Below are 13,145 nucleotides of genomic sequence, written 5' to 3'. Positions count from 1 at the left end.
AATTCCTCCACAGCGACGTGAGAGACTGATCAACAACTACAGGAAGCATTTGGTTGGAGTCATTGCAGCTTAAGGTGGCACAACCAGTTATTGAGTGTAAGGGGGCAATTACTTTTTCACACAGGGGAATTGGGTGTTGCATAACTTTGTTTATGAAATAAATATGTAATTGTTGTGTTATTTGTTCACTTATGTTCCCTTTATCTAATATTAGGTTTTGGTTGAAGATCTGATAATATTCAGTATCACAAATATGCAAAAGTAGAGAAAATTAGAAAGGGGGCAAATACTTTTTCATAGCACTGTGTATATATATATATATATATATATTATATATATATATATATATATATATATAGATATGTCAAGAGTAGTGCACTATATATAGGGAATATGCAGCCATTGCTTTACTACTGTGAAGAGTGACCTCTGACCTCGAACACTGAAAGGTCGTCCTTCCTGTAAATCTCATTGGCTGGAGGGTGAAAGCAACCACACTTCATGGTGTGTCGATTGAGGATGTTCCTGCTCCTCATGTACTTCAGACAGAACTCACACAGGTAAAGTTTTTGCAACCTGCCAACGACAGAGACAACAAGACAATGGTTAGACGACCATTTTTATTTCAGCTTGCAAATTAAAAGCCTAGAAAAAAACAGTACATTCGCACACTGGTATAATGCTCTCAAAGTACAGTATTTCTATAGGACTAGGACAATGTTTTCGAAACTGGATCTAATAACAAGCCTAGCATTGATTTGTCCTAATTTGACTGAGTAAAACATTAAGCCTACCTTGAGTATTCAGGTGGGTAAGGCGAAGAGTACCAGGTTTGGATTTCATACTTCCCAAACTCGATGACGGCAGGGTATCGTCCAGAGTCAGTGATGGTCATGGTTCCATTTCTCTAAACATGACAAAACAAAATGGCTCAATGTCGTACCACAAGCATTCAAACAGTCTGACATAGGCAGTATCTTAAACAGCAACTTCAACAATGGGATGTGGACCCTTCGCTTCTTGACACTAAACTACTTTTCAGGTCTGAAAACATCTGACAAACTTTCATTTAGGGCTTGTAATGTTAAGTTACAGGCTAAATCTAACTTGTATTGATTAGATTATAGGTGTGAGAAGTGTGATTGAGAGAGGTTCTTTTGGACAGTTCCCTCACCTGCGACGAGAGCTCTTGGACCTGTGAGAATATCTCCACGTCTTCCTCTGTGACGTGTTCCCTGGAGACCGCTACAAAGCCGGGTTCCTGCTTCACCCTCAGCCCCCCTTCACTGCCTGTTACAGAAACCAAACATTACAATCTGTTAGTCACAGTAACCAACCACCATGTTAAAGTCACAGTAACCAACCACCATGTTAAAGTCACAGTAACCAACCACCATGTTAAAGTCACAGTAACCAAACAGCCTGTTACGGTCACAGTAACCAAACAGCCTGTTACGGTCACAGTAACCCAGGGATGGGCATCTGGCCCGCGCCCCTCTTTTGTAGGTCCGTGGATCTATTTCCAAAAATAGGGCCACTGAACAAAAACATAAAAAACACACACACACACACACACACTTATATATATATATATATATATATATATATATATATATATATAAACTCAGCAAAAAAAGAAACTTCCCTTTTTCAGGACCCTGTCTTTCAAAGATAAAAATCTAAATAACTTCACAGATCTTCATTGTAAAGGGTTTAAACACTTTTTCCCATGCTTGTTCAATGAACCATAAACAATTAATGAACATGCACCTGTGGAACGGTCGTTAAGACACTAACAGCTTACAGACGGTAGGCAATTAAGGTCACAGTTATGAAAACTTAGGACACTAAAGAGGCCTTTCTACTGACTCTGAAAAACACCAAAAGAAAGATGCCCAGGGTCCCTGCTCATCTGCATGAACGTGCCTTAGGCATGCTGCAAGGAGGCATGAGGACTGCAGATGTGGCCAGGGCAATAAATTGCAATGTCCATACTGTGAGACGCCTAAGACAGCGCTACAGGGAGACAGGACGGACAGCTGATCGTCCTCGCAGTGGCAGACCACGTATAACAACACCTGCACAGGATCGGTACATCCGAACATCACACCTGCAGGACAGGTACAGGATGGCAACAACAACTGCCCGAGTTACAACAGGAACGCACAATCCCTCCATCAGTGCTCAGACTGTCCGCAATAGGCTGAGAGAGGCTGGACTGAGGGCTTGTAGGCCTGTTAGACAGGTCCTCACCAGACATCACCGGCAACAACGTCGCCTATGGGCACAAACCCACCGTCGCTGGACCAGACAGGACTGGCAAAGAGTGCTCTTCACTGACGAGTCGCGGTTTTGTCTCACCAGGGGTGATGGTCGGATTCGCGTTTATTGTCGAAGGAATGAGCGTTACACCGAGGCCTGTACTCTGGAGCGGGATCGATTTGGAGGTGGAGGGTCCGTCATGGTCTGGGGCGGTGTATCACAGCATCATCGGACTGAGATTGTTATCATTGCAGGCAATCTCAACGCTGTGCTTTACAGGGAAGACATCCTCCTCCCTCATGTGGTACCCTTCCTGCAGGCTCATCCTGACATGACCCTCCAGCATGACAATGCCACCAGCCATACTGCTCGTTCTGTGCGTGATTTCAGTGTTCTGCCATTGCCAGCGAAGAGCCCGGATCTCAATCCCATTGCGCACGTCTGGGACCTGTTGGATCGGAGGGTGAGGGCTAGGGCCATTCCCCCCAGAAATGTCTGGGAACTTGCAGGTGCCTTGGTGGAAGAGTGGGGTAACATCTCACAGCAAGAACTGGCAAATCTGGTGCAGTCCATGAGGAGGAGATGAACTGCAGTACTTAATGCAGCTGGTGGCCAACACCAGATACTGACTGTTACTTTTGATTTTGACCCCCCCTTTGTTCAGGGACACATTATTCAATTTCTGTTAGTCACATGTCTGTGGAACTTGTTCAGTTTATGTCTCAGTTGTTGAATCTTGTTATGGTCATACAAATATTTACACATGTTAAGTTTGCTGAAAATAAACGCAGTTGATAGTGAGAACAATTCTTTTTTTGCTGAGTATATATATATATATATATATATATATATACACACACATACATATATATACACACACACATACATACATACATACATACTCAAACAGGGGTCTCAACTTACTGTTGAGAGTTAGAATAGCAGAATACACAACATGCAATTTAGAAATGTGGTTGTGCATCAGTAGTTTCTCTCTTGTTATGTCAGTCACTGATAGTCACTCAATTAGCCCATGTCAGCTAACAATTGTTTTGATTGGTAAGTTAGTCTTGCCAGCTATCTAAACTTGTAGTAATCATGGCCGAATACCGACCGGGCACACAGGGCCCAAGTGATGTTGTTAGTCACTCGCACTCAGATTTCATATTAACATGGCATAAATCATGACGAAATGTGTAAAATCACAGAAAATTAGCTTTAAAACTGCAAAGAAATTATCTCCGGCAAATTATCCCATGGCAAAATGGGTAGAATTGCAGAAACAGTTTATCCTGTTACAGTAACTAAACAGCATGTTACATTCTGTTATAGTCACAGTAACCAAACAGCCTGCTACAGTCACAGTAACCAAACAGCATGTTACATTCTGTTACAATCACAGTAACCAAACAGCATGTTACATTCTGTTACAATCACAGTAACCAAACAGCCTGTTAGTCACAGTAACCAAACAGCATGTTACATTCTGTTATAATCACAGTAACCAAACAACCTGTTACAGCCTGTTCCAGTCACAGTAACCAAACAGCATGTTACAGCCAGTCACAGTCACAGTAACCAAACAGCATGTTACAGCCTGTTATAATCACAGTGACCAAACAGCATGTTACAGCCTGTTATAATCACAGTGACCAAACAGCCTGTTACAGTCAGTCACAGTAACCAAACAGCATGTTACAGCCTGTTCCAGTCACAGTAACCAAACAACCTGTTCCAGTCACAGTAACCAAACAGCCTGTTCCAGTCACAGTAACCAAACAGCATGTTACAGCATGTTACAGCCTGTTCCAGTCACATTAACCAAACAGCCTGTTACAGCCAGTCACAGTCACAGTAACCAAACAACCTGTTCCAGTCACAGTAACCAAACAGCCTGTTCCAGTCACAGTAACCAAACAGCATGTTACAGCATGTTACAGCCTGTTCCAGTCACATTAACCAAACAGCCTGTTACAGCCAGTCACAGTCACAGTAACCAAACAGCCTGTTCCAGTCACAGTAACCAAACAGCATGTTACAGCATGTTACAGCCTGTTCCAGTCACATTAACCAAACAGCCTGTTACAGCCAGTCACAGTCACAGTAACCAAACAGACTGTTCCAGTCACAGTAACCAAACAGCATGTTACAGCCTGTTCCAGTCACATTAACCAAACAGCATGTTACAAACATTCACATCAAAGGTGCATAATCAAACATGGTGGATTGTCACTTATATATATGCATTTTAGCAGACGCTTTTATCCAAAGCGACTTACAGTCATGCGTGCATACATATTTTTTTATATATTTTTTTGTGTATGGGTGGTCCCGGGGATCGAACCCACTACCCTGGCGTTACAAGCGCCGTGCTCTACCAGCTGAGCTACAGAGGACCACATATTAATGCATATGTGGTAAATCTATACTCCATCTAACACTACAATAACTGCTAGATGGGGAGCAGTGTTCTGTAGCGCGTGTCAATTCTGTTTTAATGTGCTTGTAATGCGTCTTTTGTAATGTATGTATCAATGTATGCATCATAATGTATGAATCATCTCTGGATGTGTGTATGAAAATCCCTAATGTGACGATGTTAAACTTAAAAATCACTAATTACGTAACCGCTTTCATGTGCTTCGTTATCCCACCAAGTCTGTGTCCCAAATGATACCCTATTCCCAGCCCATAGGGCTCTGGTCATTTAGGACAAAAAAGACCAACAGTTTTCTATGAATTAAAAAGCCAATGCACTGACAGCTGCAGAGTGTGGAGACTACGATGAAACAGCCATTTTGTTGAAAAGCTAAGCAAGCAGCTTTAGCATAAATAAAATAAAATAAACACTTGAAATGATGTATTATACACCAACAAAACAGAATACGTTACAAGAAGTGGAAATGATACATAAAAAAAAAAAAAAAAAACAGGTTACAGAGATTAGTTTGAGACTGGAGTTTGAGTTTTAAATGATGTACAGTGGGGAAAAAAAGTATTTAGTCAGCCACCAATTGTGCAAGTTCTCCCACTTAAAAAGATGAGAGAGGCCTGTAATTTTCATCATAGGTACACGTCAACTATGACAGACAAAATGAGAAGAAAAAAAAAATCGGTGTTCTTGGCCATAGTGGAGTTTGGAGTGTGACTGTTTGAGGTTGTGGACAGGTGTCTTTTATACTGATAACAAGTTCAAACAGGTGCCATTAATACAGGTAACGAGTGGAGGACAGAGGAGCCTCTTAAAGAAGAAGTTACAGGTCTGTGAGAGCCAGAAAACTTGCTTGTTTGTAGGTGACCAAATCCTTATTTTCCACCATAATTTGCTAATAAATTCATTAAAAATCCTACAATGTGATTTTCTGGATTTTCTTTTCTCATTTTGTCTGTCATAGCTGACGTGTACCTATGATGAAAATTACAGGCCTCTCTCATCTTTTTAAGTGGGAGAACTTGCACAATTGGTGGCTGACTAAATACTTTTTTTCCCCCACTGTACTTCAAATTGATCATTTACATATGAAGCTTGCATCTGGAATTTGTTGTTAAAATTAATTATTACTGTGGCGAAGAGGCACCAAAGGCGCGTCTCTCCAAACTCCCACCAGTGGAGCGCGCTTTGTTCTCTGGTTGAAATGTTTGCTGGTGCTTTTACACGTATTAATGCATATGTGGTAAATCTATCCTCCATCTAACACTACAATAACTGCTATCATTTCATCATCCCATCCCAATACCGTTTATTGCAACACTTAGACATTCCCGTTTCATGTTTGGTACGATACATTTCAATTGACCATTTCGTACCCTCTGAGTGGGCGCGATGTTCATTGTGCACCTGAACGTTCATGGGAGGTAGAAGTTCTGTTTATTTAATTCAAATGGTTTCCCTTGTTCATATTTCCCGGGTTATGTCGGAGCTCCGTGTGTCTGTGTCCTATGCGTTCGTCAATCTGGTTGTGTTTAATAGGAGCAGAATAGGCCTGCATGTAACGCTTTGGAGTCAATACGTTTAATAAGATAAAATGGTTGTTCCACGTATGAATGGTGATGAAATATCATTAATAATCATTAAGTCTGATTAAGAAGAATGCACCAATGTAACAATGGATGTGGAAATTGCCTTTTCCATTGTAGAATACGTTTATTGGTTGTGTAATTGCTACCCTGTAGCTCAGTTGGTAGAGCATGGCGCTTGCAACGCCAGGGTTGTGGGTTCGTTTCCCACGGGGGTGGGGCCAGTATGAAAAATGTATGCACTCACTAACTGTAAGTCGCTCTGGATAAGAGCGTCTGCTAAATGACTAAAATGTAAATGTAATTGCCAATTGGGTAATTGTTTGGTCCTGGGAGGGGCCAAGTGCTGATATGCATCTGTTGAGCTCCTGTTAGACAGATTCCATTTGGTTTCTCAAAGGGGAACCAGGCTGTACAGCTTGGCCCTCTACCTGTGTCCGTTCAGATGGGACAGGTTAAACCTGACACAGAGGCTATTTCTTTTGGGCTGTTGCCAGTATATATATATATATATATATATATATATATATATATATTTGGTAAATCTACTTGTATATTTAGTACGATATTGCGCTTTCACAATTGGATCAACAAGATCTGTAAATAAATCTACATTGAGAACATCAATCTGCCTTGCCTTCTGCTGATTTCAAGCCCTTAATTAAAGGGATACTTTGGGATTTTTCGCAATGAGCATGCTAGTAGATACCCATAGACTTCCAGTCATTGTGCTAACGCTAGTTAGCATTGGCTCGCGAAACTACCACTAACTTCCTTCATACTGGACAGAGACAAAAATGGTATCCATGAGTTTATCTGCCTCTGGGGAAATAGATAAAGGGCCTCATTGCCAAAATCCCGAAGTATCCCTTTAAGACCATTACAAGGTCCCTATTTTAAAATTACATAATCAAAATGTGTTGTAGACTAAATAATGAAAAGGGCTGTCTATAGTCTCAATAAATAGACAAAGATTTGTTGCTGAACCAGTCATTGCATGTATAGCTTTTTTAAAACTTGACTTGAGACTCGACTCGCTCTTAGAATGCACGACTTGGACTTGACTCGATCGGTTCTACTTTGGACTAGACTTGAGACTCGGACCTCGTGACTTGCATGTGACTTGAATAACAGTGACTTGGTCCCACTGTTTACAAACCTTTCAAATCAAATCCATAGCCCTTTAGGTCCGGTTTCCCCAGACACAGATTAAGCCAAATCCTGAACTAAAAAGCTCAATGGAGAATCTAAATTGGACATGCTTCTTAGTCTAGGACTAGGCTAAATCTGTATCCGGGAAACCATCCCTATGGCACCATATGATGGGGAGGGGGTAGATCAATAGTCGTAATCATCATGTCAAGTGTGAATCATCAATGGTAGGTGAATGTCAATCACTAGGTTGTATGTCAGTCTAACGACTGTTGGAGGTGAAGGTGAATGGTGACAGCGCCACTGGTGTTGTTGTTGTTGTTGTTGTTGTTGTTGTGGTGGTGGTGCAGTGGCGGAGGAACGGGAGGAAGAAGAGTGCTAATAATACTACGGTCACTACGGCGACGGTCACTATGGGCGAAGGCGGTGCACTACTGCAGAGGACAGAGGAGGGAGGGAGCAGTGGTTGGGCCAGGTTGGATGTCCCATGCACTACTGCAGAGAACATGAGGAGGGAGGGAGCAGTGGTTGGGCCAGGTTGGATGTCCCATGCACTACTGCAGAGGACAGAGGAGGGAGGGAGCAGTGGTTGGGCCAGGTTGGATGTCCCATGCACTACTGCAGAGGACAGAGGAGGGAGGGAGCAGTGGTTGGGCCAGGTTGGATGTCCCATGCACTACTGTGACAAAGAAGCTGCATTGCTAGACTAATAACGCAGCCATTCAAGTCAAAATGCAATAATGAAATTAAAACGTGTTAAAAAAACAGAAATTAATTAATTAAAAGTAGGTGGTACAATAAAAGATTAGTAGTAGAAACTTGTTAAAATGTTATTTAAGAAAAGTGAGGATGGGGAATGTTCACTCTTTAAAAAAAAACATTAGCTATCTCATACAGTAGTATAAAAAAATTGATAAATTGCCAGGCAATTTGTGACAAGCCTTGGGTTTAAAATAATATTAAAAATAGCGTTAGACGCAGGTAGTGTCAGTTGGAGCGTTCAAGCCTTTTCTTACCATGGTCGTGCTCTGCCTTAACTCTTCCTTCGTCTGTCATGTCTCCCTTTCCTGGTGTTTCCTGGGTTCCCTTCTGAGGGGTCATCCTACATCTTAGCCTGCCTAGCGTCCTGTGCTTTTTTAAAAAGGGGTTACGTCTGAAATGACTGACCACCTTGAACGGGCGCCCCGTGGGCCGGCCGGGCCCAGGATGGGAAGAGGAGGCAGGGGAGGAATGGGACAACAACATCAACCGATTCCGTATCATCTCTTTCTTTCCAAGGTGCTGCTGGGAAGGATGGGGAATGAGAGGACACGTTTTGGACGCCTTATGGTGCCTGCGCTTAGGCGGCGCATAGCTAGGCAGTCCCTTTTTCCGAGACTGTCCCTGAGTGGCATATATATGGGAGAGTCCGTCAAAGAGTCCCTTAAGTTGGTTGTGATCAGAGAGAATAGAGAGGGACGGGACGCTGGACTGGCTGGAAGAGCTCTGGGGGGAGGTAGCGGAGGTGGAGCTGGAGAAGACCTGGGAGGTGGTGGGGCCCTGTCCAGGCAACGTGGGTGGGGGAGAGATGGGGAGTGTACAGGGAGATAGGGTGGTGGTGGTTAGCTTTGCCGCCAAGCCAACAACAGACTGAGATTGACTGAGTTTCGATAGTTTTGGCAGAGGGACAGGCTTTTTCCTAGCAGGACAACGAGACTGTGACCCTTTCGAGGTCGAGGAGTCTAAGATCTCGCCGGCTCGCGACAACCTGCGGCCGACAGGTGAGGGGGTAAAGAATTTGGAAAGCCCATCGATAAGCCCTTTGGTTTTCTTGTTAACAGTGAGTATAGCTGCTGGGGTGGAGGAGGAGGACGAGGTGGGCGTGAGGGGGGGAGTGGTGGAGAGGGTGGAGGAGGTGGTGGTGAATTGGGTGGTGGGGGTGACAGCGTCACCTGCCCAACAGGGGTCTGCTGTAGCAACAGCCAATCTGTCTGTGGCGTCCTTCACAGATGCTGCATGACCAGATGAAGATGTGGAATAGACGGTAAGCTTTTGACCCCTACCAGGTGACCCCCTTCCTCCCCGGGCTAGCATGGAGCCATCACCACTGCTTACAGACCTAGAACACAAAACAACATAGGGTTAAGGAAACAAAATCATTTTTTAAGAGTCATTAAATCAAAAGCTATACGGAGAAACAAAGCTAAACTTTATGAGAATATAAGTACTAACAACTTAGTCATAACTCAATAACAACAAAATATTGCGATAAAAAGCTGGTGGATTTCCTTGAGGCAATAAGGTGGTTTACAATATTTACTCTAACAGATCATTACATTTGACATTTTAGTCATTTAGCAGAGCGACTTACAGGAGCAATTAGGGTTAAGTGCCTTGCTCAAGGGCACAGACAGATTTTTCACCTAGTCAGCTCAGGGATTAGAACCAGCGACCTTTCGGTTACTGGCACAACACTCTTAACCACTAAGCTACCTGCCGCACCAGATCATGATGATAAACTTACATTCTTTGTTTGAGCTTATTTCTGGGCCTCCCGATTGGCTTTGCATATCGACGTTTGATCTGATCGGCTTTCTTATGCAGAAATGTCTTTCCATTTTCCTTGAGCCTGCAGACCTGACAGACCCAGGTACCTGGACACAGAGCGAGACAGAGACACAGCGAGACAGAGAGAGACAGAGAGAGAGAGAGAGAAACAGAGAGAGATACGTTTTAATTGACACATTGGAAAGAATTTACTAAAAAACTGAGCAAACTAGAATGCTATTTGGCCCTACAAACAGAGAGTACACAGTGGCACTGTGACTGACCCAAACTTAAGGAAAGCTTTGACTATGTACAGACTCAGTGAGTATAGCCTTGCTATTGAGAAAGGCCGCCGAAGGCAGACCTGGCTCTCAAGAGAAGACAGGCTATGTGCACACTGCCCACACAATGAGGTGGAAACTGAGCTGCACTTCCTAACCTCCTGCCAAATGCACAGTGGCTTGCGAAAGTATTCACCCCCCTTGGCATTTTTCCTATTTTGTTGCCTTACAATCTGGAATTTAAATGGATTTTTTGGGGGTTTGTATCATTTGACTTACACAACATGCCTACCACTTTGAAGATTCAAAATATTTTTATAGCGAAACAAACAAGAAATAAGACAAAAAAAAAAAAAAAAAAAAACTTGAGCGTGCATAACTATTCACCCCCCAAAAGTCAATACTTTGTAGAGCCAACTTTTGCAGCAATTACAGATGCAAGTCTCTTGGGGGTATGTCTCTATAAGCTTGGCACATCTTGCCACTGGGATTTTTGCACATTCTTCAAAACTGCTCCAGCTCCTTCAAGTTGGATGGGTTCCGCTGGTGTACAGCAATCTTTCAGTCATACCACAGATTCCCAATTGGGAATACTTATTTTCCACCATAATTTGCAAATAAATTCATTAAAAATCCTACAATGTGATTTTCTGGATTTTTTTCTCTCAATGTCTGTCATAGTTGACACTGTGATGAAAATTACAGGCCTCTCTCATCTTTTTAAGTGGGAAAACTTGCACAATTGGTGGCTGACTAAATACTTTTTTCCCCACTGTATGCACGCACCACTTTTCCGTTATTTATTTTTTAGAATTTTGTGAAACAAGTTATTTTTCTCATTTCACTTCACCAATTTTGACTATTTTGTGTATGTCCATTACATGAAATCAAAATCCATTTAAATTACAGGTTGTAATGCAACAAAATTGAAAAAAACGCCAAGGGGGATGAATACTTTTGCATGGCACTGTATGACCATATTAGAGACACATATTTCCCTCAGATTACACAGACCCACGAAGAATTTGAAAACAAATCTACATTTTGATAAACTCTCATATCTACTGGGTGAAATACCACAGTGTGCCATCACAGCAGCAAGATTTGTGACCTGTTGCCACAAGAAAAGGGCAACCAGTGAAGAACAAACACCATTGTAAATAAAACACATATTTATGCTTATTTATTTTCGCTTTTGTACTTTAACTATTTTAACATTGTTACAACACTGTGTATAGACCTAATTACAGTGGGGGAAAAAAGTATTTAGTCAGTCACCAATTGTGCAAGTTCTCCCACTTAAAAAGATGAGAGAGGCCTGTAATTTTCATCATAGGTACACGTCAACTATGACAGACAAATTGAGGAAAGAAAATCCAGAAAATCACATTGTAGGATTTTTTATGAATTTATTTGCAAATTATGGTGGAAAATAAGTATTTGGTCACCTACAAACAAGCAAGATTTCTGGCTCTCACAGACCTGTAACTTCTTCTTTAAGAGGCTCCTCTGTCCTCCACTCGTTACCTGTATTAATGGCACCTGTTTGAACTTGTTATCAGTATAAAAGACACCTGTCCACAACCTCAAACAGTCACACTAAAAACTCCACTATGGCCAAGACCAAAGAGCTGTCAAAGGACACCAGAAACAAAATTGTAGACCTGCACCAGGCTGGGAAGACTGAATCTGCAATAGGTAAGCAGCTTGGTTTGAAGAAATCAACTGTGGGAGCAATTATTAGGAAATGGAAGACATACAAGACCACTGATAATCTCCCTCGATCTGGGGCTCCACGCAAGATCTCACCCCGTGGGGTCAAAATGATCACAAGAACGGTGAGCAAAATTCCCAGAACCACACGGGGGGACCTAGTGAATGACCTGCAGAGAGCTGGGACCAAAGTAACAAAGCCTACCATCAGTAACACACTACGCCGCCAGGGACTCAAATCCTGCAGTGCCAGACGTGTCCCCCTGCTTAAGCCAGTACATGTCCAGGCCCGTCTGAAGTTTGCTAGAGTGCATTTGGATGATCCAGAAGAGGATTGGGAGAATGTCATATGGTCAGATGAAACCAAAATAGAACTTTTTGGTAAAAACTCAACTCGTCGTGTTTGGAGGACAAAGAATGCTGAGTTGCATCCAAAGAACACCATACCAACTGTGAAGCATGGGGGTGGAAACATCATGCTTTGGGGCTGTTTTTCTGCAAAGGGACCAGGACGACTGATCCGTGTAAAGGAAAGAATGAATGGGGCCATGTATCATGAGATTTTGAGTGAAAACCGCCTTCCATCAGCAAGGGCATTGAAGATGAAACGTGGCTGGGTCTTTCATCATGACAATGATCCCAAACACACCGCCCGGGCAACGAAGGAGTGGCTTCGTAAGAAGCATTTCAAGGTCCTGGAGTGGCCTAGCCAGTCTCCAGATCTCAACCCCATAGAAAATCTTTGGAGGGAGTTGAAAGTCTGTGTTGCCCAGCGACAGCCCCAAAACATCACTGCTCTAGAGGAGATCTGCATGGAGGAATGGGCCAAAATACCAGCAACAGTGTGTGAAAACCTTGTGAAGACTTACAGAAAACGTTTGACCTGTGTCATTGCCAACAAAGGGTATATAACAAAGTATTGAGAAATTTTTGTTATTGACCAAATACTTATTTTCCACCATAATTTGCAAATAAATTCATAAAAAATCCTACAATGTGATTTTCTGGATTTTTTTTCCTCATTTTGTCTGTCATAGTTGACGTGTACCTATGATGAAAATTACAGGCCTCTCTCATCTTTTTAAGTGGGAGAACTTGCACAATTGGTGGCTGACTAAATACTTTTTTTCCCCACTGTACATGTATTTATTGAACTGCATTGTTGGTTAAGGGCTGGTTGGTTTGATTTGAAAT

At 42.5% G+C, this 13,145-nt stretch overlaps 1 protein-coding gene across 1 annotated transcript in view; it reads right to left on the bottom strand.

Annotated features, from left to right (window-relative positions):
* Positions 1–9,997, bottom strand: part of LOC311100870 (histone acetyltransferase KAT6B-like) — a 40,136-nt gene extending 30,139 nt beyond the window's left edge. Inside the window, exons 1-5 of the mRNA XM_084141867.1 lie at positions 9,935–9,997; positions 8,448–9,529; positions 1,175–1,290; positions 795–907; positions 435–576 (exon numbers count right to left, since the gene is read on the bottom strand). Of these exons, the coding sequence (XP_083997993.1) occupies positions 435–576; positions 795–907; positions 1,175–1,290; positions 8,448–9,529; positions 9,935–9,936 (1,455 nt within the window). The 5' untranslated portion in view covers positions 9,937–9,997. The remainder of the gene's footprint in view (positions 1–434; positions 577–794; positions 908–1,174; positions 1,291–8,447; positions 9,530–9,934) is intronic.
* Positions 9,998–13,145: the final 3,148 nt, after the last annotated feature.

The sequence above is a fragment of the Coregonus lavaretus genome (assembly GCF_964263955.1).
Source record: "Coregonus lavaretus genome assembly, chromosome: 25".
Lineage (NCBI taxonomy): Eukaryota > Metazoa > Chordata > Actinopteri > Salmoniformes > Salmonidae > Coregonus > Coregonus lavaretus.
This window is presented reverse-complemented; position numbering and strand designations above follow the sequence as displayed.